Source organism: Pinus tabuliformis, chromosome 4_2 (assembly GCF_031772625.1).
Source record: "Pinus tabuliformis cultivar Carrire ecotype Pingquan chromosome 4_2, CPIR1, whole genome shotgun sequence".
In the NCBI taxonomy this organism is placed as follows: Eukaryota; Viridiplantae; Streptophyta; class Pinopsida; order Pinales; family Pinaceae; genus Pinus; species Pinus tabuliformis.
The window spans coordinates 420,180,599-420,207,464 of record NC_142304.1 but is presented as its reverse complement, the minus strand read 5'-3'; the positions used below and the strand labels follow the sequence as shown (position 1 = coordinate 420,207,464).

Sequence of the window (26,866 nt, the reverse complement as noted above, 5' to 3'; positions counted from 1 at the left end):
GATAACCTAAAAATAAATTAGAAAACAAATTAAAAAAAACACAAGTAAAACGCTGAAACGTGAGTCGTACAGCGCTGAAACGCATTTTAGGCCATACTGGACACGTTTCAGTTTCATGAAACATGGAAGTACGACATGAAACATGTTTCAGGGCCGTACCACACGCGTTTCGGCGTTTCGTACTCGTTTCCGTATGGAAACGCCCCCTTGCCCTACGTTTCCTGCAACATAGGCCATTGATGACTGCAAAAACTAAGGTACTACCAAATGGACTCTAGATCTCTTTCCCAGAGCAATGAGCTGAAGTCGATGGGAAAAGATCCACTAGAAAGAAGGCATTAAGGCATCCTTCATCAATCTAGTGCGAGTGTAACCCGTAGGTCAATAATGTGGAAGGAATTAGATGAATAAAGATGTAGTAACCCAATCAAAGCACGTTTCTGACGTACACAAGCTGTGGCTAGTGCACGATAGAAACCCTCTGAACCAACCAATAATGAACGCTGTCATAGAGGTGAGGAATCCACCAATAGGGTCAAATGGAAACCAAGTCACTGCACGAATCCCAATGTGTGATAATGAAAGTTGATGTCGAACACAAGGGAAACCACTCAATCAAAGACCCATGATACTGATCGATGTTGAGTACAAGGTGACCTATCAATAATGAAAATAGGGCTAGGGTGCGGCTCTAGATCTGCTCTCAGAGAAATTTGTCGTAGTCGATAAGAGCAAGACCCACCAGCAAGAAGTCAATGGAGACCTTCTCAAACCAGCACGAGCAAAGGACCAAATAGCTGATGTGATAACGAACATGACTCTGACAACCAAGGATAGCCGACAGAAAAATAGGTCAAGAGACACCGCAGAGAGGCTGACTCAGTTTTACTTCCCTTGAACAAAAGCACGACTCAACTGTGACTACATGGCAGCATATGATAACTTTGTATAAGTTTTTCATGCAGGAGGCATAAGCAAACTCTCCATATGATTGGAAGAGATAACTAATTGGAGGAGCACTGACTCAATAATAAGGTTAAGGCTCTCCTAAATCAAACTAAAGCCCATCCCAATGGGGGAAAGACTTATTTTTTGAGTGCTTTGTTCAAGGGCGACACAACTTACTCGAGCTGCGATCAAATATGGAAATAATATCATGTTCCTGCTCTTTTTTGGGATATATAATTTTTTTTCCTTTTTCATATTTATGAAGCCTGAAAAAGAATAAAAGAATGCTATAGTACAATGGAAAGAACAAGTGTCCAAAAAGTAGATGCTCTTGGGAGGGGAACATTCCTATGCTCAATGCAAGGTGACGAAACTGGTCAATGGCACTCAAAGGAATGTTCTTTCCATGGGTAAAAGGGTGTGCCAAGTTGTAGAGGCTAAGTGATTGCAAGGTTGATTTCGCAGAAGACATGGTCAAAAGGTGGCTTAAACACGAGTCCAAGTGAAGCTGGCTCAAGGCCAAAAGGTACAAATGGTCAACATGCAATGCAACAGTACAACTCAACACAAAGGAGGATCTAGGGTATAAAGCCAGTAAAATAGCACAAAAGTAAGAGAATGAAGCTTCAACGCATAAGTCATGGCGAGACTAAAGAGGACTCCTGAGCCTAAGAACACAAGTTCAACACGGGTGCCAAGTGACAATAAGGTACTGTCTAGGGTGCCCATAGTAAGGTAGGCTCTACCACACAAGTTATGACACTTCTAAGCAATGAGAAGGTTCCACATCATATCTTGGTGGGGTCGATCCTAAGGAAAAATTGGGAAAGGAAACTGATAAATGCACAATGCAGGTGAAAATCCTAACCTATATGGCAGTTTCGAAAACCAATACCTGCCAAAATGGATCAACCATAAAAATGTCCAATGGAGAAGTCTTCCAAGTTCTGTAGACATAAGTAGGAACACTAGACAAGAAGCTAATACATCCCATCTATAAACTTAAGATAAAAGCTGGTGTTATAGAATACAAAACTTGAAAATGCGTACCTTATATGTACAATACGGTACAGGGAAGCACGCAGCGTTGTGGCTTATGCATAATAGTTCTTTAGGACAAGCCTCTTGCGAGGCTCAGGCCAAGGACTCCTTTGGTAGTCAAAACTCATGGCTTCAAAAAATTCCTCCTGTGAAGGCAAATTGAATTCCAAGAAATCATGAGAACTACAAGGATCAAAAGAGGGAATTAAGGGGTCCCATGTCCCCATAGTAGGAATCACTTAGTCAACTGTCGAGACCAAATCCCAAGAAGGGAAATAATAGTTCAAAGGATCCTTCTCAAAAGCAATTGAACATTGAGGATTCAATGCCACATAATTCACCTGAGGCGGGGTAGAGTCCACTTGAACACTTGGAACAAATCAAGGGGTATTCTGTAGTAAATTCGAATTAGGGTGGTGATTATTAGATGCAAGCTAATCAATAGTGACAATATTCTCGTTATGAGGAAAACACATCACTTGAAAGAGTGAAGACACCACTGCATTCATAGCATAGACATAATCATGCCCAAGTAGCATATTAAAGTCTAAAGGGTGATCAATCACCATCATATCGCTTAAAACAGTCTTCCCACCTAAAGTAATAGGCAATTTAGGAAGAACACCCATAGCTTCACCAGGTCTTCTATCATAGGCTAACAACTGACTATTAGCTGTCAAACAACTTTGGAGAACCCAAAGCTTTCCTTGCAGAGGATCCTTCATCCACCATACATTGATAGACGTTTGTGGAATTAACTCTAACCTTTATTTGGAAAGGTTTAGCCGAAGGAAGACGAGGCTCGACAAGACTATACCAATCAAAGGAGACACTCCTAGAATTTGGAGGGGGAACATTTAAAGAAATCGGAATGCCCCCTATACCAGAAGACTCTGTACTAGAAATCGAACAGACTGTTGTTAGGCACTTCACCCCCCAAAAGAGGAGTGTAATCAGCGAGAGATTGCACTAGCTCGACCACATTATCAACCAATGGTTGATGAGACTGTTGAGAAACCATAACAGATTCAGGAGTAGAAGAACCTTTAGACTCGGACCATATCCTTTGTACCTCTGGAATCCCAGGACACAAATGAGTAAGATGGTCTCCCTTACATATCTTACAAGGGAACTTAGGCTTAAAACTTCCACGCCTAGGTTTCTTATCAACATCCAATTTGCCAATATTACTAGCAGTGGTTGATGGAAAGTCGCTAACATGACTCGTAGAGGTTAGTGACTCTTTCCCAAGAGAGATAGGACTTATGCCCCTAGCCCTACTCACAGAAGTAGGTGAGTCAATAGAAGTATGACTCACAGAGGTAGGTGACCCATTGCTAGTATGACTTGCAGTGACTAGACTTATGCCCCCAGCGTGACTTGCAGCGGCTGAAAGCTCATCTCCAACATGACTAGCAGAGGTTGATGATGATTCATTGCTAGTATGACTTGCAGTGACTAGACTTATGCCCCCAGCGTGACTTGCAGCGGTTGAAAGCTCATCTCCAACATGACTAGCAGAGGTTGATGATGAATGGATAGAACTATTCTTCTTCTTCGTCTTCCTCTTTCTCCTCTTTTTAGATCTCTTATTACAAGAGGGAGGAGAAAGAGGAATCCCAGATTTCTCTTTGAAAGAAGATGAACAATTAACACCCATTTGATTCCCTTGAAATAAAGCATTCATCTGAGAAGCTTCAAGAACATCAGGAATATTCGGAGTGGACCATAACCAAACTTGTAGTCCAACATTCAATCCAGGAATGTTCAAAGTGGTTATCAAGGGGGTACCACCGTTTCCAAAGAAAGGAGAAGCACAAGGATCCCCTTTTGGAAGGGTACCTTGGTTGGTCTCCATAGGAATATGGGCCATCCCTGACTTATTTGTAGATCCTTCCCTTACGGGAACGTACAAATGACTTTCCAAGGAAGAGAGATGCACAATTGAAACCTTTGCCCTTGAGGATGCAACTCCACAACTTTCAAAACGAAAGATTAACAACCTTTCAAGATCGGCAGAGTGGTAGGTCAGTCACTCAGAATATAAGATCAAAAAGTGACAAGAAAAAAACACCTAAAGCCAACTAAATCCAAAGAGCAAAGAGAACTTGACTATAAAGTCCCTAAAGATGCAACCAATCAAGCAACTTCCCAGTATTTCCGCTCTGGGTGATGAGGACCGGACACCAAAATACAAGAAAGCGAAGTAAGGGACCTTTCGAAGATAGTTTGGGATAATAACGGCCCAAATCTACCAGCGAAGGTAACAGAAACAGTTACGCTGACCTCCAGACAAAAGCCTTTGCCGGTGCAAGCACCCAAGCTTTGCAAGGGTACCCTCCAGAAGTACTGATGAATGTGATGCAATGTCTGCCTCAGGTGCCACGGGATTCCCCTTCGCAACCACCTATGTGATCCCTAGGAAAGGCAACTATGGGCACCAGTTCGTATCAAAAGTCGGGCGGAACAGTCGTGAGGCGGGATCCAACAAGTAGGAGAGGGGGTATCTCTCTTCCTTGTCTTCACTCTCCCTCGTGCTTGACTCGCAGCCACGGAGCTTTCCCGGTCTTTCTAACGACACTGGATTTCACTCATTATTGAACTTATGTTTGATAATTTGAGTGGCCTTGGAGAGTTAACTCTCCACTCACCTATTCCAAGACCTTAAAGAACTTAAACTTGTTGGTGTTTGTTAATGACAAATTAAAAAGAGCTGGTTCTTTTTACTAAATCGCTTGATTTTAGAGGGATGTTCTTTAAGTCAAGGGTAAAATGAGAGTGAAACTAATGATGTTTTGACGCAAAAGAAATCAATAGAAAATTAACTACATGCAAATGCAATTATTTTCTTCAATGAAAAGGGATTTCTATAGAGTTCTATGAATAAACTTGTACAAGCAAATTTTTTCTTTTCTTTTTCCAGAAAACACACTCCACACACTCAAAAGCTAACAAAAAGACTAAAAATGCTTGCAATGCAAACTGTCTTAATGCAAACTATAATGATGGTGCATGGATGCTCATACAAGAAGCCACTGTGTTCCTTCACAAGATCAATAGGCCAACTTGACTATAAAGAGGGCACAAATCTAAAGAGAAACTTCCCTCGAAACCAAGCAAAACCAATCGAAAAAATTCACAATTGCTCAAAAACAAAACAAAAGAAACCAAAAAACCAAAAGCTTGGAAAGAAAAAGAGAAGCAAAAGCTATGCTTTTGTCTTTTTTCTTTGAAGGAAACTAAAGAAACTTTTGAGGTCACAAAAAGAACTACTAAATTCCAAAGATTAAGAAACAAGCACAAGGAGTCCTTATACCTTGCAAGTTATAAAGCTCATTAATAAATGAAACTTGAAACAAGAAGGACTACAAACTTGCACAAACTGATCTGAACAGTAGCAAAAGACTTCAGCGAACTGACAAAATGTCAAGAAAGACTCTTAAAGATTGCCAAAGAGACACTCAAAAATTGCGAAAAACAACAAGGTCAACCAAAAGGGAAAGCAAAACAAAGCAATTCGAAATCTTGGTTATAAACGAAACTGAAACCAATTTCTTGTTCTGGAAAGCCAGAACATCCAAGAAGTTTTGAGAGAAGCCTTGAGACACAAACCGAAACCTTACTCAAAAAGCAATCCTAGGCCAACTAGGCTTTTCACTGAGAAAGAGATTCGAAATTGAAAACTTGCAAGAGAACAAAGTTCTACAGACAATGGATGACCAAAAAATAGCATAATTCACTAGGCAAAAGACCTAACTGAGCAAAATATTTTGAAAAAACAATCCAAAATTTTGTATACGCGACTGTGTAAAGACATAGAGGGATGCACACGCATTTCAAACACAGGAAACTTGCGTATATGCAAGTCTACCTGAGGAAACTAGCGTGTATACGCGACTGGTCACTGTACTCCAAGAAAAAAAACGTATAAATGACTCAATCAAGAAAAACAAAAATCAAGGTCTGATCCAGAAGATCAGACTTGATGCCTGGGAAGCTAATAAGTCAAATAACACTGTAAAAGAAAGTAATCAAGAAAACAAACTTTGATTGAGAAAAAACAACCCAAACTAAGAAAAACAAGAATGTTTTTTCCAATGGAGTCGCCAATTTTGTTGTGGGTGGGAACACTCTAGGGTCTTGGGTTGAAAACCCCAACAGAGCGGAAGGAAAATAGTAGCAAGAAATGCTCAGACAAACAATCTAAATGCTTATACTACTGAACTGGGAAGAAGTGACCTTACCCAGTGTCCTACGTTTGGGTAGATCCCGCAGGGTTCAAACCCTCTGCTTCCTCCAATGCCTTTGAAACCTGTAAATTATCCAAGCAAAGCATATACAACAACAGTAACATAAAGCATATTCATGATATATACGTTAGATCATATAAGCAAATGAACAATTACGCATTAATATAAGATTTATAAACAAATCACAACATGTATCAATGCATAAACACGATAAATATCAGGAACAAAACAACATTTCTTTATTGATGTAAGCTACAAGAAAGATGGAAAACTACAACCTGAGTCTTCCTCTAGCTCCAAGTGGAATCGTCCTCCGGATCCGTCCTGTCCCGACCTCAACAATCTTCCTCCATCAACATACACAAGGATATCACAAGAGGGATTGAGGATATCTCAAAAGAGGAAACAAGAGTTTCCTAAAGCTTGGGGAGTGCAAGAAGCACAAGGATTTCGTCAGACTCAATCAGGGATCAATCAACTATAATATCAATATCTTATCTCTTCTCCTCCTTAGGCCTTCCCATGGAGGTTTATTTATACTTTTCCAAATTAGTTTTTTCAGTTGGGAAACAGTTAGGCGACGGGCTATAGTAGGTGAGTAACAGGTAAAACCCATAAACTCCGCCCAAAATTAAGGAGATTTATTATTGTTAAGTGTTTTAACATATGTACGCAGGTTGGATATATGCTGACCCACGTGTACACGCTTTTAACACAGGGCAAAGTAGCGTATAGGAAATAAAACACTGTTTTTAAGATTTTGGACAAAGTCTCGAAAGGAAGGGTTGCCCTAGGCCATAATCAGAGCATCAGATGTACCAAGAGTGGTAAATGGTGCTATAACAATGGGTTCCTTAATGATGGAGGGGGCTCATATAGGGCCCATAGGAACTAGGGTGATGGCCATAGATAACGAGTAGAGGTCATGTTTGGCTTTTGCCCACATGCTAAATTTGTATGTCCCGACCATCTTTTGCATTTTATGGTACATTTCCTGTTGAGAGTGGCCAAAATATGCTTTTTCTTTTCTTTTTAGCTGCATCAACCTTCGGGGCATCATTCTAGGCCTGACCCAAGGTGTGAACAAGGGGAGGGGAACACTAACTCCTTGTGGATCCAATGGAAAAATGGGGGCCCTGATGGGAAAAGTGATGAATGGGGTTATAATAAGCAGAGGGGAGGTGATGTATATGGTGTTGAGTGTTGAAGAAAGTGTAACTAGGTTTAGTCTTCATAAATGAATCTTTGATATTTGTATTTATTCAAGAAAAGAGAAATTATATTTATGATATTTTTCAATGAGTTTCTTGCTCATTGAAGTAGGTCAAGCACATGATTATGTGCTTCTAGGAAGTCAAAGACTCAATGTATTTATGTAAGACCCTTTGAGGGCATGTTACACTATGTATAAAATGGTATAAAGGTCAAAGGAATACCTCCAAGCGAAGTCAAAGTCATCTCCTTGCAACGAAAGCTTTCAAGCAGCAAAAATAATGAAGAAATAGTCAAGTCGGCCTAAAGACAGCAAGTTGGCCTCAAGTCAACCTAAAGGAGGGACGATCCTCTATATATAGAAGCTGTCCACTCCCTCTCAACGTCAATCAAGCATCTATGAAATTAGCGAAGATAGAAGCTGAGAAGAAGTGAAGGGAAACAAGTCTAAAGGGTCTCCAAAGTGCAACGAATAAAGGAGGAAGAAAAGCGAAGGTAGAGGACTATTTCTAGGGTTAGAAACAATCACATGTGCGAAGAAAAGGAGGTCAAGTCTGCGGGTATGAGAACAGGGACAAACAATCCATGAAATAGTGTTGTTTGGGCTTGAAACTAGGCCTACAAGGGCTCCCAAGTGAAGCGAAGAAGCTTATCTCTCTAGCAAAGGAAAAGGACCCTAATTCTCTAGGGTTTCTACCATACGTGGAAAAACTAGCGCTGCTGTTCAGTCACATCATGTTTGTAGACCTACCTCAAGAAGAATCTCGAGAAGGGTGTCTCCTTAAGTGAAGAACATCTTGAAGAAAGGAAGAAGAATATATCATCAAGAAGCTAACATAGCCAAGATCTATCTCTAGACAGAGTAGTGAAGAAAAGGACGAAGTGCTGGAGAGAAAAGTGCCGGAAGGAGGAATTCCATGTGTTGGGGAACATTGTGTAGAAATGAGAAAGGACTTGACTTGTGCTTGGAGGACATTCTAGTCATGGGTCCTGGGTGTAATGTTCCTAAATAGGAATACAAATGATGTAAAGAAAATAATTTGTGTAGCAAATTATAAAAACGAAATACACATTAAACACCCATAGAAATGCTGCAAATATGAAATTGTTGAGCCATTTTATTACTTCTTTGAAGGAAAAATACAAATGATAATAGAATGGTGCACCTGGACTTGTCTCAGTGGACAAGCATGACCAAACCCAGGTTAGAAAATGGCTGATCCGATGAACGCTCCAACTGCTGCACCAATCTGCACTATGCTGCCCAGAAAATTGCCTTTCTGCTGAAGTCCAAATGGCTGAAAAGGTCTACTTCCTATGCCCAGAAATTATATACTTTTAACCCTGGACTCCTTGGCCTAAACCCAGAAAATCCCATGAAGGGTTTTTGCTGGTTTAGACTTATGAAATTCGACCCCCTTGGAGCCCAACTTTAGCTGCAACTGCAAAACTCAGCCTGCTGGAATCTCTCTATAAATCCTCTCGGAAATGGTCCCAGAGTGCTGGGTTGACCCCTATTATCAATCCCTTGACTTCCCGGATGGGCTTTCGGCATATGGCACCTGCTCCTAAGCTCCACGAAAATTGTTGGATTGGCCACCTGCACTGTCCCCAAGCCCAGTTATTTGAATTGCTGGGATGTTGATTCTGCTAGCTCCAAAACTCACAAGGAATGCTGGCCTATTGCTGCTCTCCCAATCCTCTAACTCTCTTGACAAATGGCTGATCATTGATAGCTCCAACTCCTCCTGCGTATTCTCCAGCTAGCCAGAAATACACACTCCTTGTTTGTGGCTGAATGAGAATGCTGCAACACACTCCTGGATCTCTTAAAATGACTATGGAATTGCCTCCCTAGGGAGGGCATGGAAGGTACCTCGAAGGAAAGGTTGAATCTCCCGCTTGAGAGATTCGTGGCTAAGCAGCTGGTTGACTTAGCTACACAACGGACTGAACAGTCAAGTAATTTTGTTTGCAAGGTGTAAGAATTGAATCCAAATGAGAGCTTCTTCCTCCTTATAACTCCTTGGGCCTTCCTTGCCTCATGTGGGTCCCCCCATCCATCTATTCGACTTCCGTCCAAGACATTCGAATGGTCCAGTCCAAATTCTCATGTGGGTGGCCCCCACATTCCACTAGCAGCCAAATAAAGTTGAATTGCCTCATAAGTCCCTAAGTCGAAAATGATGGGTTCTCTTCCTTAGCCAAAATTGTGCAAAATTGTGTAGCAGCACCCTGTTACAAATGTATTTGAGAAGGGACATGACAGTCCTCCCCTCCCAAATGTTGCTTGCCCTCAAGCAACCTCAAAGCTGGGTGCTCCAAAATGTGCTCACCCTCCCAAGTGGCATCCTCATCTGGCAAGTTCTTCCAACGCACCAAGAACTCCCTGATGGTCCTGCTCCTCAGTTTCCTTTCCCTGCTCTCCAAGATGGCCTCAGGTTCCAAAACCAAGTGGCCCTCATCATCCAGTGGGGGTAAATATGCAGCTGCTGTCACCTGTTGTCCCAGTACCTTTTTAAGGCATGAGACATGGAATACATTGTGGGTCCTACTCCCCTGAGGTAGATCTAGCTCATAGGCTACCTCTCCAACTCGTCTAAACACCCGGTAGGGCCCATAGAAGCGTGGCTGTAGCTTCTCGGCCCCCTTCTTCTTCAATGTGCACTGCCTGTAAGGCTGTAGCCGGAGGTATACCAAGTCCTTCTCCTTGCAATGCCTCTCCATCCTATGCCGGTCTGCATACACCATCTGCTGATTTTGGGCTGTCACCAAGTTATCCTTGAGAGCCTTGAGGATGTCTTGGCTCTCTTGGACCCAGTCTTTGGCCTTTGGGGCCCGATTGTCTCCAAAAACAATGTCAGCAAAAGATAATGCATCATATCCATAATACATATAAAGCACGGAAATGAGTCATACTAATGGACATGTGGTAAGTGGTGTTGTAGCAGTACGCACCCAGATGCAACCACCGAATCCAAGCCCTATGCTGACTGGTCACGTAGTTCCTCAGGTACCCCTCCAACAACTGATTAACCCTTTCGGTCTGGCCATATGTCTGAGGATGGTAGCTGGTGCTAGGGGTGAGTTGTGAGAATTTCTGATCTACACATCAAAAATCCTATTGCAATCACTGGTTTATCATCTCCTACTTGTTTTTTACATTCAACAAGTTATTTAAATATTTAAACATCAATGAAAACATTACTGCAGACTACATCTATATACAGATCATGAACTGAAATAAACTGAGACAATCACACAAGGGACAACATTATTTTTGGACAATCGTCTTCGGAAAAACCTAATTCTTGAAAACCGGTGCAACATATAGAGGGTTTGTATTGTTAAGAAGATTTCTGAATACAACTAGGGTTCCAAATCCGGCTCACCCAACAGAGATTAAACCTGGTAGTAGTACCTCTATCTGGAGATAGATATTTTGACAATTCCAACAACTAGATGATCAAACCCCACAGATGACAATTGTTGTTCCTAGTGTTGGGTAGCGATCGCTGCCCAAGCTCTGCGCTAGAACTGCATCACCTCCTCTAGGAGCTGCGTTAGCCTCCTAGTGAGCCTCCCTTGCTCAGAAGTCGATATGTTGAACTGGTGCTCTCTTTGCTCCACAGAAAGCCCTAGCGTTGTCTGTAAGGAACAGCGTCAGCCCCTCTAGCTTCTGCGTCACCCTCTTTGGAGCTGCGATGTCTCTCCTGCTGCTGCTCTGCCTCTCTGCTATGTATCCTCGGCCTTAGACAAAAGTCCCTCTGCCGAACTACCCCTCACTGCAACTCAGATCACTTAGCTCGACTTTCTCAGCAAACCACGCCCTAGAAAAATCAAACTCTTTGATTTCTTGGTGTATCTCCAACTGACCCTCAAGCCTCCTCTTATATTTTTCTTGTTGATGAATCAACGGCTGTGATCTAATCTCTGATCAATGGCTATGATTAAAACATGCTTGATCCTCGTCACTTAGAACCTTCTCACCCATATTTTTATTAATACACATTAATATTTTTATTTTCCTAAGTTTAGACTTAGGAACTCATTAAAAATATTAATTATTTTAATAACTCTCATTCAAGGGGAATTTCTCCAAATGATTTCTGGGTCTTGGAGATCTCATGTGTTCTAGTCCCTCCACAAAATTTTGGAGCTAGAGCACATCCGATGCTACCCAAAATCAACATGAGCTCGGTCCCTACCATTTTGAAAAGCTCTTGCCAAAAGGCTCCCATGATCCTGTTGTCCCTGTCACTCACAATGTTTTTGGGGAGCCCATGCAACCTGAAAATTTCTCGAAAGAACAGTTTTGCAACCTGTGCAGCCATGTACCTGGTAGGGATGGCGAAAAATGGGCATATTTGGTCAATCTATCGACCACTACGTAGATGCAGTCGTTCCCCTGCATTGTGGGGAGCCTTGTGATGAAATCCATAGAGATACTTTCCCATTTCCCCTTGGGGATGGGAAGTGGATGTAGCAATCCTGTAGGGTGGATCAACTCCCCCTTGTTTCTCTGACATGCCTCACACTCCTGTACATGCTTCAGCACATCCCCCTTGAGGCCCTTCCACGTGAATCTCTCCTTGACTGCCATATATTTTTTCCGAACCCCTGGTGCCCGAATAATGGTGAGTCATGTGTTGCCTAGAGCACCCCCTCTCTCAACTGCGAGTTGGGTACTAGGAAGATGCGCCCCTTGTAATAGATGACCTCATGCATCACTTGGTGACGCTGATCTGCATCGATACCCTCCAAGACCTCGCATGCCCTCCTGTCCTTGGAGTACAACACCAATAGTTGAGCCTTCCAATCATGGCAGATGCTCATGAGGGATAACCCAATTGGTCTTCGAGATAGAGCATTGACCACCACATTGTGCTTTCCCCGCACATAATCCATGTCGAAGTCATAGGTCTGCACCTTGATGACCCATCTCTGCTGCCTGTCATTGAGGCCCTGCTGTCCCATGAAGTGACGAAGACTGTTGTGATCAGTGTTCACTCGAAACCTGTTGCCCACCAAATAGTGTCAGAATTTGGCCAATGCATGCATGATGGCCAACATCTCTTTGTCATATATGGAATATGACAACTCATGTGGTAGGAGCTTCTGACTCTCGAAAGCAATGGAATGCTCCTCCTGTGACAAGATTGCTCCAACTACCACCTCGGAAGCATCACACTCCACGATGAAGGGCTGGGAAAAATCTCGAAGTGCCAAGACCGGGCAACTGCTCATCACCTCCTTGAGGCGATCGAAGGTAACCTGTGCTCCATCAGTCCATGTGAAAGCCCCTCTCTTGGTCAAATCGGTCAAGGGTGCTGCCAGCTGTGTCAGTGCAGTCACATCTCGGGGTACTGGCCAATCCCGGATGGCTCGTATCTTCTCCTCATGGACCTTCACCCCATTAGTACCAATGATATGCCCTAGGTAGAGCATCTTTGTCAAACCAAACTCGCACTTGGATAGCTTGGCATAAAACTGTTGCTCCTCCAGGATGCGTAGTACCTCCTCCAAGTGCTGGAGATGCTCCTCCCATGTCCGGCTGTAAATCAGAATGTCATCGAAGAAAACTAGCACGAACCTCCTCAACTGTCCCCAGAAGACATGGTTCATGCATGACTTGAAAGTGGCCGGAGCGTTGGTCAACCCAAATGGCGTAACCAGGAAATCAAAGTGCCCATAGTGGCACCGAAGAGCTGTCTTAAGGATATCCTGGTCCCTCACCCTGATCTGGTGGTACTCTGAATGCAGATCGATCTTAGAGAAGTACTTGGCTCCCCTAAGCTCATCCATCAGCTCATTTATGTGGGGAATGGGGTACCGGTTCTTCAGTGTCTTCCGATTGAGGGCCCGGTAGTCAATGCACATACAAAGGGTTCCATCCTTCTTTACCAGTACTACTGAAGAAGCGAAGGGATTGGAACTTGGCCTAATATGGCCCAATGCTAACAGTTCTTGAATGGCTTTCTCTATCTCGTCCTTATAGGCCTTGGGATGCCTATAAGGGTTGGTGATCATTGCCTGCACACCCAACTCCAACTTAATAGTGTGCTCAAATCCCCTGTTTGGTGGCTGCCCTGGTGGAATGTCCCCAAACACAACTGCGTATTTGTCCAACAAAGCCTGTATGTCTGGTGGTGGTGGTTGAGCCTGTCCCCCAACCTCTGAAATCCTTAGCTCTACTGCCCATGCAATGTACCCATGTCACAGATTTGCCTCCATCCTGTGGGCTGAGACTATCTGAGGTGGATAAGACTGCATGCCTCTCAAAACTACCAGTTTGCCATCCGGGCCAAGGAACTCAATCTCCGGCTTCCTCCAAACTGTCGTGACTGTCCCAAGGGAATATAGCCATAGGACACCCATCACCACGGTTGTGTCTGGCACATCGACCACAAAGAAATGGTCCGTCATCGAGTAGTTCCCCATAACTACTGTCAAGGAAGGCACACATCGAGTGCACTCTATGGTATGGTCACCTGGTACTAGGACTAAAAAGCCCTCGAACTGAGCCATGGTGAGGCCCCTCCTTTGAACCAACTGGGCATCTATGAAATTGTGGGTAGCCCCACTGTGAACTAGAAATAACACCCTTTGCCCCTATACAGTGCCTCTGATCCTCAGTGTCAAAAATTTGGGAATCCCGCATAAGGAAGCAAGGACTCCCCCAAATGCGGCAAGGGATGCCCCTCCCTGTGGAGGTGGTGGTGGTGGCCCTCTATCTGTCGGACTTTCATCATCTCCTACACCACAATCCTGCTCCACCTTGTCGTCCTGGTCATTGTCAGAAAAAAACCTCAATATAGTGTGCTCTACCGATAGTGGACTGATGGCTTGGTGCCTAGGGCTCCCTGCATGTGAAGCACAACTTCCTCCTCCTGAGGTCCTTTCGTGTCTCATCATCTAGCTGTCCCTGCCCCTGTATTGTCCTCTGAGGTGGAGGTCTAGTCTCATGCCCCTTTTATGGAATAGGGGTCCGTGCAGGAAAAGGTGCTCTAGTCTTGGGGATGGGCCCCTGCATATCTTTGGTGCACAAAATTGATTCCTGCATCGTGGAGGGTTTGCGTGACTTCACCAGTCCACACGGGCTCAGTAAGCCCTCAATGGTGTACACCCTCCGAGCTTCTAATAGATCTAAAACCATCACTGATACTCACAGAAAATCTGAGATGCACTGCTCCGGGTTACCTGTTTGGTGCAGTTGGGTCAACTCTTTGAAATGGGCCTCTGGATGTCTTTGGTCAAAACGCTCCACCACCATCCTGGTGAAGTCCTCATAAGAAGCCACATTGGCATGCCCTAGGGTGGCCAAGCCATGAAACCACCAGTCATGGGCTTCCCCCTCCATGTGCAGCGTGGCCATCTTGATGGCTTCCTGTTCTGTCATTTGGTTGAGTTGGAAGTAGGTGTCCATCTTCTCAACCCAAGCCCTAGCCGTGCACTTGGCAGTGCCATCGAAAGTAGGGAAGTACATCCTCCCTATGGTCCTCTGCAACTCATAGTTCTAGGTTCCTTGTCCTCCATAACCCTTGTTCTTCTCACTCTACTTGAGCTTGTAGAAATCTCTGAAAGAGAGTTCTCCCCTCAACTTTGCATCCTAAGTTGCACGAAACGAGGAAATGGGTACGAGTTTCCGAAACGGGAAGCAATATGAAACGCGACCTCCCCAAATTTTGGAAACAGGGAAACGCGAATATATATATATATATATGTGTGTGTGTGTGTGTGTGTGTGTGTGTGTGTGTGTGTGTGCGTGCAATCATAAAGCATAAATGATACATTATAATTTATTACACTTAAACATTAAGATTTAATTTACATCACATTTACTCATGAATGATCACATAATGAAAATAAAAATATCGGAATATCCAAAAGCAACCTTTATTATATATCCAAATCTCAAAATCAGCCTTTATTATATTAATATATGAGGCTGCAAGTACAATAAAGACTATAAGGCTGCAAGAGAGAGATCCAAATCAGGATTTTCTGCATCCACATCCCATTCTTTAGAAGGACCACTGTTGTATTGGGAGTCTCCTCCTACATAATTGAACGACCTTAGTGCTCTTGATTAAATACAAGTTTCATACCCTAGTACCTTACATGATCTTGATTATTGGGAGTTTTGCATAGAGGGCTTGGTTCTCTTGATTAAATACAAGTTCCATACCCTAGTACATGATAAAATCCAATGGAAACATTGCAATCCCCCCAATCCTGAAATCCTGAAAAATAGATAAGTCTGCTGGATTTTGAGTGAGATCTAAAATTCTACTTTCTCCATATGAAATCCAATGAGGGCGAAACCACTCTCAAACATAAAGTGATATTCTCCTTTATTTTTCATTTTCATCCTTTTACTTTAAGAATTTAACATTACCATGAAATGCATATCAACACTAGGGCAAAAATTCACTTTTATAACTTTAGACACGCATCTAGAAGCAACTAGAAGTCACTAACATACCCTAAAAATAAATTAAAAAACAAATTAAAAAAAAAACACAAGTTAATGAGGAAACGTGGGTTGTACGACTGTGAAACGCGTTTCCAGTCGTATTGGCCACGTTTCCATTTCGGGAAATGTGGCAGTACGGCCGAAAACGCGTTTCATGGCCGTACCAAATGTGTTTCCGCGTTTCGTACTAGTTTCTGTACGGAAACAGACCTCTGTACCACGTTTCCTGCAACATAGTCTGCATCCATACACTGCCACTCTCTAAAATAGCTATCCCATCTAGATGGGGTCTTCACCCCTTGAAGGTTCGATTTGTGCACTGGTACAAAAGAAGGCAGTGTGGCATGAGTTGGCCCACTGGCTGATGGGTGGTGCGCTGCTGGTGAGGGATGATTGAATCCCTGAGAGGCCCTAGAAGTTTCCCCAAACAGAAGCCCTCTAGGAGTGGTCCTCTCTCTGTTCTGCGACTTGATGTCTTCTAGCATATCTTTCTGACCCTTGGCTAAGTCATTCAGGGCCCTCGGGAGGCTTTCGAAAGCTATCTCTTCCCCGCTCTTGGGCTTCACCACGTCCTCCTCTTCTACCACTGCTTTCCCTTTGTCCTCCGTGTCTGGAGTAATCTCCAGCTCTCTTTCTTTGCTCCAGTACCTCTGCCTTCGGTAGGTGATGTTCTACTAGTCCCCTTCTCTCATAGGAGACAATCCCCACAGTTGGGCCAAGAATTAGGCTCTGATAGCATTGTAATGTTCCTAAATAGGAATACAAGTGATATAAAGAAAATAATTTGTGTAACAAATTATAAAAATGAAATACACATTAAACACTTATAGAAATGCTTGCAAATATGAAACTATAGAGCTATTTTATTACTTCTTTGAAGGCAAAATACAAATGATAATAGAATGGTGCACCTGAGCTTGTCTTAGTGGACAAGCATGACCAAATCCAGGTGAGAAAATCGCTGATCCGATGACTACTCCAACTGCTGCACCAATTTGCACTGCACTGCCTAGAAAACTGCCTTTCTACTGAACTCTGAATGGCTGGAAGGTCCAATTCCTATGCCCAGAAAAATATATGCTTTTAACCCCGGATTCTTTGGCCTAGGCCCTAAACCTAGAAAAACCCATGAAGGATTTTGGCTGGTTTGGACCTCTGAAATTCGACCCCTTTGGAGCCCAACTTTAGCTGCAACTGCAAAACTCTGCCTGTAAATCCTTCTGGGGTCCCAAAGTTCTGGGCTGACCCCTACTATCAATATCTTGACTTTCCAGATGGGCTTCCGGCCTATGGCACTTGCTCCTAAGCTCCACGAAAACTGTTGGACTGGCCCTCTGGACTGTCCCCAAGCCCAGTAATTCAAACTGCTGGGATGCCGACTCTGCTAGCTCCAAAAATCACAAGGAATGCTGGCCTAGTGCTACTCTCCCATCCTCTAACTCTCTTGGCAAATGGTTGATCACTGATAGCTCCAACTCCTCTTGCATATTTTCCAGCTAGCTAGAAATATGCACTCCTTGTTTGTGTTCGAATGAGAATGTTGCAACACACTCCCGTATCTCCTGAAATGACTATGGAACTACCTCCCTAGGGCAGGCACGGAAGGTCCCCCGAAGGAAAGGTTGAATCTCTCGCTTGAGAGATTTGTGGCTAAACAGCCAGTTGACTCAGCTAAATAGCGTAGTGAACAGTGAAGTAATTTTGTTTGCAAGGTGTAAGAATTGAATCCAAATGAGAGCTTCTTCCTCCTTATAGCTCCTTGGGCCTTCCTTGCCTCATGTGTGCACCTCCATCCACCTATTCGATTTCCCTCCAAGCCATTCGAATGGCCCAGTCCGAATTCTTATGTGGGTGGCCCCCACATTACACTAGTAGCCAAATAAAGTCGAATTGCCTCCTAAGTCCCTAAATCGAAAATGATGGGTTCTCTTCCTTAGCCAAAATTGTGCAAAATTGTTTAGCAGCACCCTGTTACAAATGTACTTGAGAAGGGACATGTCACATGACATAGGGTTTGGCATTGATTAATAAGAAGCTTCAATAAGAGAAACTTACTAAAGGGTTTTCCTCTCAAGAGAAGAGAGGTTTTGGCCCTGGCAGAGAGCCAACATCTTGTGTTCTTGTTCTTATGTTTTTGGTAGCAGTTTGACGAAGTACACACACATGCATTAATAATAAGAAGAGGATGATTAAGATAACAAGAAAAAGTAAAAAGACTCTACAAATTGTGATCAAGTCAAGAAGAATCACACTATATAAAGTTGACCTAGAGTTTTCAACATCGGGAAGTGGCATCATGCAACCAGAATAAGGTTTTCCCTTGTAGTGCCACCCCTAAAGCTTGTAGCTAGTAAAGGAGATCCCACAAGACTAGGATACAAAGTTAACCATCAAATTGGGAATAGGAGAGAAGAGTACAGACCTAGCCTACTCTTTCTGCCGAATCACCCCACTAATCTGTGCCTAAAAATGTCCATGATAAGTAAACAAAAATACCCAACTACATAATGAAAAGCTATACCTTCAGGGTTGGAGGGCCCACTTTCAAACATATGATCATAACAGATGGGCGAGGGACCACATGGCTGGCTCAGGTGGCAGAGATAACGACACATCGAGCTATCTGGTGGCTGCAAGGGGCTGCTGGCTGACGGTTGAGGACCATCTAGGAGAAAACATTTCTCCTATGGATACCACCCACAGATGGTGGGTAACACAACCCTAATGTGAATAAAAGTTGCCCATGGGAATGCATATACTATCAATTCTAACCCATTTTTGGTAGTTGAATAGAAATAAGAATTTCATTAGTAAAGAAACATGGGACATGCAGAGTTATGATAGTATAATAGTTACAACAACCAAAAGAAAGTCTCATTGACTTGGGAAAATTGGTGTATATGATTGCTGGTGGCCACATGGGCAGCCAAGAACATTTGAAAAGTCAAAATATAAAAATAAGTAAAACCTGTGCCTTCTTCCTTAAGCAATGGTTTTTCCTGAACATGGAAATGTTGATTGAAGAAATGTTCATACCATATCTCCTAAGTCATCACGCCCTATGAACGCTAAAACATAAAAGTAAATCGAAGTTGAAAAACCAAAAAAGTAAACCTAAAGAAATCCGAAGATAGGGAACTGTAAAATTCCAAAGCTTAATAAAGGAAAAGCTACCATTATAATGAAAGATATCATTTTAATATCATCTAAGTCCAAAAATAATGAGAAAAACAAATGTATATTGTCTTTTTTTAGTCGGACGTTGCATTCTATGCTCCTATTTAATATCAAGGTTATCCAAAATAGAGTACCACTAAAGATGCTTTATATTTACTATGGAACTGTTACCGGTTGAATTAGCATTATTTGCAAGGTCTGTTCAAGAGGCTAAATGGTAAGTACATAGGAAATGCACCCACTGTCACCTTAGTGCACTCTCCTCTCACTTTAGGCCCAAGTCACAGGGTTTGTTGAACTTCTAGATTGAAGTTCAAAATTTGACGAATCCCAAAAAAAAGTTAAATTTTGTTCTGGTTCAGTGAGGGGTTCAACTAGGTTTTATGCGGCTAACTGCTTCCATGTGTTGCTATGGGTTTTAACTAGAGTTTTCCATGTGCCTTGTGATGGGTTTAACCCGGAGTTTTCTAGTTTTCCAGTTCTACGTGTCTTATCTAAACTACCAACCAAACCAATTTTAACCAGTGGGCCTCATCTCTGTATTGTGCCACTGTCAATTTGCTGCACTGGGCAACTACTACTTCCTACCTGTGGGCCTGTTGTGAGGTTGTGATTCACTTTTGGAGATGTCACACTGTCACAACGCATGACTAACATGTGCACTCTTACAAGCTACCATCCATTAAATGTGGTTATTTATGATATATATATATATATATATATATATATATATATATTCTTTTTTCTTTTTTTAATATTTTTTATTATATTATAAATTATATTTTATTATATATATTTTATATTTTATATTACTCTCTCTCTCCCCCTCTCTATGCGCACAAACACACTTTAGATTAATTGTTAAAATATCATTTAATATTATAATAATAATAAATTTTCTCTCCATTAATAATAATAAGTTAATAGTGTGTGTGTGTATGTATCTATATATATATATATATATATATATATACATAAATTAATAAAACATATAAAATAGAAATAATAGATTTATGAATTTAAAATTAATAAATTTTAGCATAAAATATAAAATTTAACATAAATAAAATATAAAATATAAAATATAAGCATAAAATTATTATAAACTTTACAATGAAATATAACATTATATGTGTGTGTGAAAAAAATGTATATAGCTGAACCTAAACCTCAACATCATCTGAAGCTCATTGAAAATTTTTAAAATTCGAACCCAAATCAAATTTAATTGTTGCCGAACCCGAACCATGTGACTTAGCTTTATGCCAACTCGTAAAATGCCACAGGGGGTATCCCAATCTCAATACCCTTCACTGGCGATGAAGGTTAGGAGTTAAAAAGAAAGTATATTCTAAGTTTGATATATTCTACAACAGGAAATACAAACCAGTAGGGAAAACTCACTCAAATTACTAAAATAAAAGTTATCTTAGAAGATTGAGAATGAGAGAAAGGCACAAGAGTAAAGTGAGGTGATTCTCCCTTGATTACCACTTGGTTTGTGACATTGATGGGACAAGATATCTGCTGTCTTACACTTCTAGACCTGCAAAATAATGCAGAAAATGCAGAAAAAGGTAGATTTGGAGTGTCTTTGAAGCAACCCAAGAGTGTGGAAACACATTAGAATGATGGATCCTTGGGTGATTGACCTAGGGGACTAAAATATGAGGGAAAATACAGCCTACCAATAGATAAAATGAAAGAAAATACTAATATACAACAATTTGATTCAAACTTGCATAAATTTGAGGTCTAATCCCCAAGGAATCAAAAGTAGAAAGTGGCCTAATTAATGTAAAACATTTTGCAGCACTTACCGAAGCTTCAAATACTTCCATATGTCAAATATATGCAATGAAAATACTTCAGAAATATATCTAGGGCTTGAGGGGTTAGAAACAATCTTTTTCACGAAACCCTTGGCAAGGGATCTCACCAGTCTTTGAAGATATTACTATAAATAAAAATCAGATTTATGGAGACAAATTTAAAACCTACAATAACTGTTAGATAAACCTATAGAGCATAAAAATAGAAAGATGCTTTGATTAGGCCTCTAGATCTTCAATGTGGCATGATTCCCTATAAATGCCCTGAATTCAAAAATGTTATCTGTCAAATGAAAGATATTCCATGGATTACCTTTTATTTTTTGATGGCTAGGGTTTTGTGTTTTTCTAATTTTTTGTATTTTTCTATTTGTAGGGCTTTTATGAATATTAAAAATAAAATAAAGGCAATTGCAATAATTTGTAAAACTTTCTGGTTGGTTGTTGGATTAGGGCTTCGTGCCTTATCTCCACTAGGGTTATTGGGGTCAAGATAGATGCGGATGCCCCTCTTAATTTGGTTGCTCAATGCTTGTGGATTAGAGCAAAGGGCCAGAACCTTAGAAGTTAAGTTACCTCTTTGTCTAATTAGGACAAGATATGAAACCAATCTCTGCTAGAAGATATCCCTTTAGATGGGAAAGTCTTCAACCACAAGATGAACTATGACATGAAAAAAAATGAAATTGTTGTTGAGGATCCTTAGTTATGGCCCAAGTCACATGACACGAGGACACGAGACATGGAGGATACGTAAATACGAGTATTCGACACGAGATGCAGCGACCCCGGGAACAGGACACGAGGGACACGTTTTATATATACATATATTGAAAAATACTGAAATATAGTGCTTGATCCATATAGATATGAATCATGATGATATCTATTTAGTATTTAATATACACTATTTAGTATTTAGTATTTAGTGATTTACTAGTTAGTTTATTAATTTACTACATCAATGATGTTCACTGTTCAATGCTCATTATTCATGTTATAATTTTTGTATTAACTTCAAACAAGTTTGATCATGTTCAAACTTCACATAAGGTAGTTTATATAAATTTATATGTGTTCAAACTTCATTGTTGAACATAGCATTAATCGAGCTTTCCCTCCCTTTAGACCTCGAAGGTGTAGTGAGCAATGAGCACATGACAGGGAGTTGGGATTTTTATTTCAACACACGATCTATATGTGGTCACTCGTGTATAATTAAGTTAAGTTTCGTAGGCTATAACACAACTTACAAGAAATTTAAGTGCTCCAAACTTTCAGCAAAGCATGCGAACGCTCGTCTCCTACATCTCCAAGTCCAGGTTGATGTGAAGTTGAGAGCATTGTGCTCGAATTTGATGGAATTCCTCACACTGTACAACAAATTGGATTCCAGCGACGAGCAAACTCAACTTCGGTGGCGAACAATGACAAAAAACCCCAAAAATAAACCATGTTGCAGGTTTTAAATGTTACTTTTCATGGGACATGTGTCCTAAGAACCAAAAACGTTAGGGCATGTTTTCGACATGTCCAAAATACGTGTCTTGATTGGAGGACACGAAGAAAAACGTTTTCGACACGTTTTAGGGCGGTTTTTGTGTCCGACACGTGAAATACGGGACATGAGATCCTGAGGGAGGTGTCCTGTGACTTAGGTTATGGCCCAACAAGCAGAACCAAAACTTACTTCACGCCAACAAGAAATAAGTGAGAGATAGATCCTAGATGTCCCTCTCCAAGTGACAAAGATGCTCTTCAATGGATCGATCATGCTATCCTTTGTATTAGTTTTGAATTAATCACAAAATTTGCCTCTAAAAAATGTTTAGAACAACCAAGAAAGAGAGATTCCATTGTCAACACCAAATTTTCATGAAAATAATTACATTATGGCATAAAGATCTCAACAATTCACAATGATTTGCAAAGGAGGGGGAACTCTATTTATAGATGAGGCTCTCAACATATATCCTCCTTTTGCTCCTAAAATAGGGTGACTTGTTATTCACAAAATGCTTGGAGACTAAGTCAATTTACAAAATTGGTGTTTCCATTGCTTTAAATACTCAAAAAGAGAGTTGATGCCTCAGCAGGAGGTTTGATTTACAAGTTAAAGGGTCGATTTGGCCTTAGAATTCCAGCTTTCCCTTAGATCTTGTCTTGATTTGACTTTTCACTTCCTTAATAATGATGCCACATTACTCCTTTAGACCTCACAACTGCCCCAAAGAAGAAGTTCGTCCCTTTTGAAGTTACCCTGTAGCTGGAAAAGGAACTTTTAGGACGGTGTTTTTAGTGCTTCTGCTGGGAGATTGTTTGTCTTGACTTGGAGGCTGCAATGAATCCTTTAATTGTCTTGAAGGATGTGGGATGTTGCCTTGGGGAGTGCAATTGCATTGTGAACTGTGATATTGGTATGAATAATGATTGCCATTTCCAAAGAGGTGTGCATACATAAGAAGATGGTCCATGTGGGGAAAAAATAGTTGCGCTGTAATAAAAGGAAAATGTGGAAGTTACAAGAAGTGATCACTTTTATGGGGCTAAACAATAAGTGTTCCCATAAATCATGTGTCCTGATAGGTCCATCTTCTTAATGTCTGCATACCAACCTAGGACATAAGAATGCCCATTAAGGCAGGGAGTTACCGTCAACCAGGGGGTTTTCAGTAATGCCATAAAACCAGGCACCATGAAGATGAAGCTATGAAGGCTGGTCATGACTGTGCACCATCAGGGCTCTAGGATACACTTCCATATCATCATCTCACATGGCCTTACAGGCTATAAGTAGCACAAATTTGGGCTTCCAAATGGCATGGTCAAAAGTTTCATAGTACCCTTGCTGAAAGGGGTAACAGAACCCTTAACAGAAATATCGAAGTTCTATTGGCAAATAAAAGACAGCAAAATATGGGTCAGCGAAATTGATTACACATATTTGTCCTTTTTGACTTTACGGCCTTGTGCCTTATGAGTCTATTTATTTATAAGCATGCATCCTTTTGTCTTTTATTCATTTAGCTAGAACTGTTATGTCCTTTCATAGTATTCTTGATTGCATGGACTACAATATGTAATTATTTACAGTGAAAAAGATGTGTATGTTGGTGCATAAGTATTTTTTATTTATTACAGAAGTACAAGAAAAGAACTGTGGCTTCTATTTTCTTAAGAACATTTTCTAGTCTGAAAGAGGAGGACATGTGGTTTTTTGTTTTAGCAACTAAAGATTCATATTCAGTTGAAACTCAAAAATGTTACAAGGATGTTACATATTCTCTTATTAGTCATGTAAAGCCTTTCATATCAGAAGGATGAATCGGCCATTTCTTTTTGGAAGAAAATGCAGTTTGGGAATGGCTATAGTGTAAAGGTCCTTTGTGTTTACACACACCCTATTTTCCTTGCTTTTATACTTGTTACAGTTCCCATATCATTCCATTGTCATGTTAATACCTCTATTTTTTCATTTGAACTTGTTAAGAACAATACACAAAAATCATCAATGTTGTTACCAAAACTTGATCAGCATATACTGCTGTAGATTCTCTTAGCTGGGAGCATGAGTTAGTACTTACTGTTAACAGAAAGTTTCTGAACAATCCTGCTTCTGATCCTTAAATATTGTTTGAGTGGCAGGGAAAACAGTCATTATAACAAATCAGCCATACTTTTACAAGAAAGCAGAACTTTTACCAGATAGTACTTTCATAATTGGGGCAGACACTGCTGCTAGGCTTATCAATGTAAGCATATTTGGATTTATTCTTCTTATGAAAGCCATATCTCTACACCTATCTGTTAAGTGCATGCTGAAATGGATAAAATTTGAGGAGACTCTCGCTTTTAGCATATTGTGGAGTTAAAGCAGAAGAAAAAGTGGTTGCTGCATTGCCCATCTTTGGTGCATGTATCCACTGGATATAAAGTAGGACAGTATGTAGACGGCAAGCAGCAACTTGGACCTAAGTTTGCCTTTGCTTGAATTATGATAAAGGGATAATCCTAGACATCTCACACACAGCTGTAATGGGCATGTAGAACAAATAGAAATAGTGCAGTTTTTGTTATATTCAATGCTCAAAGAATGTGCAGTCAATTGGTCTCTACTTATCAAATGTGCTGAACTTAAAATTTCTAATGTTGCGCGAAATGCGCTCCCCACTCTTAGGATGGTGAAACTCCATGTGAAATGCTGCACAGCATCCCTAAAAAAGTGAAACTTGGCTAAACTTGGTATGAAATGTTTCACAGAAAACGAGGGACATTTCACCCATGTAGGGGATAACTGGGCACATCACCCCTTTTGCCCAAAGCCCAGGATGCATGGGTGCACCTCACCCCTTGCCCTGAAGTCCAAGATGCCTGGGTGCAACCAACTCTCGTGCCCATGCATCTCCCTTTTTAAATGATTGTTCCTTTTATGATTTTAGAGATGGTGTTCCATATGTGAAGGGACCTTGGCATCCCATATGATGCTCTCTAAAATTTAGGGGGTGTCTCTGTTGAAGAAAGTGTAACTAGGTTCGGTCTTCATAATGACACATTCCAAAGCAAATGATGTAAATTGTATCTAGCAAAATATTTTGTGAATTTGAGTCACGGGTTTCATGCTCAAAAATGTATTTATCTTTGTAGCTCTCATTATGAGCTCTAGGTGATAGGTTGTGTCATTAATGTTTACACTTGAAATGTACAAGTATGACTCCAAGATCAAGGGTAGAATCATGTGTCAAAAGCTCCCTCAAAGACAAGATCAAAAGAGCTACTAAATGATCCCTCCAAACGAATGCAATAGAAGCAATACATTTTTCGGCATAAAAATATATTTATAAATGAATAATCAAGTTGGCTTGAAGTCGGCTAAGAGACAGTTCATGTCGGCTTGAAAAGAAGGCCTCAAACACTATAAATAGGCCTCTCCTCATGCATTCGGATCATCAATGATTTGGGTCTTATTCTATGCGAAGGATACTGTTCGTGGGTGCGAGGATAAGGAGGAGAAAGGAGCTGCAGTCAAGACCGTCTATAGCCACAGTCAAAGCCGCAGAAGTCTGCCTCACGTGCGAAGGTAGGGCATCACTCAATCTGCCCTCAACATCAAGGAGACATCTCGTTTTTGGGTCTAGTTCAGAGACAGATTTGTGCGAGGAAGTCTGGCTAGTAGAGCGAAGGGTTAGGAGGGCTAGGAGAGCCCAAACCCTCCACACATGTGGAAGTACTGTTCATATCTAGGGTAGCATTACAGTTCATGAAGTCCTCATGTCTAGGGCTGAATTGCAGTCTAAAAGAATTCGGTTGGATGCCTAGAAGGAGTCTCCTAGCCTAGCGAATGAAGGGGAAGATTTCTAGGCCAAAAGATCACTCACCCGTGGGAAGAAAGGTATCAGTTTCAGACCTTGACCTAGGGTTTCTGAGCAGCAACCTCAAAAGGACAGATCATCTAGTTTAAGGGCAGCATTAAGAAGATCCACTAGGTTAGTGGACTATCTTGAGCAAGAACAAGATTGGAGGAAGAGGAGAAGGGAGTAGCATGCCAGATCATCCATGCTTTGGTAGCAGATCTGATCCATATTGCAGCAAGTGAAGAAGACAGCAGTAAGATGATATTCTAGCCTTGATCTCAAGGGTCTTTGTGTTGGTCTTGGAAATTTTGTCAAGAGAAGAAACTATAAGAAGAATTACCATGGGTTTTCCTCTCAGGTTTGGAGAGGTTTTGCCCTGGCTGCTGCCTATATCTTGTGTCATTGTTCTTTTGTTTATTATGCATGGTAGCTGGTTGATGAAGTTAATAATCTCTAACATTTGAAAGATCTTGTTTAAATTGTCTAAAGAATGAAATTACTTCACAAGCAGTTATCAAGATAGAGAAATCATTAACTAATCAAGCCCTTAGATTTCTCAACATGGTATCAGAGGGTTGG

The 26,866-nt window shown here is 41.2% G+C and overlaps 1 protein-coding gene across 1 annotated transcript in view; it reads left to right on the top strand.

Moving 5' to 3' along the window:
• The window catches only part of LOC149169735 (Nucleotidylyl transferase superfamily protein), a 253,875-nt gene that overhangs the window by 169,410 nt on the left and 57,599 nt on the right, over positions 1 to 26,866 (top strand). The window contains exon 10 of the mRNA XM_089428789.1: positions 24,582 to 24,688. Coding sequence (XP_089284915.1) covers positions 24,582 to 24,688 — 107 coding nt within the window. The remainder of the gene's footprint in view (positions 1 to 24,581; positions 24,689 to 26,866) is intronic.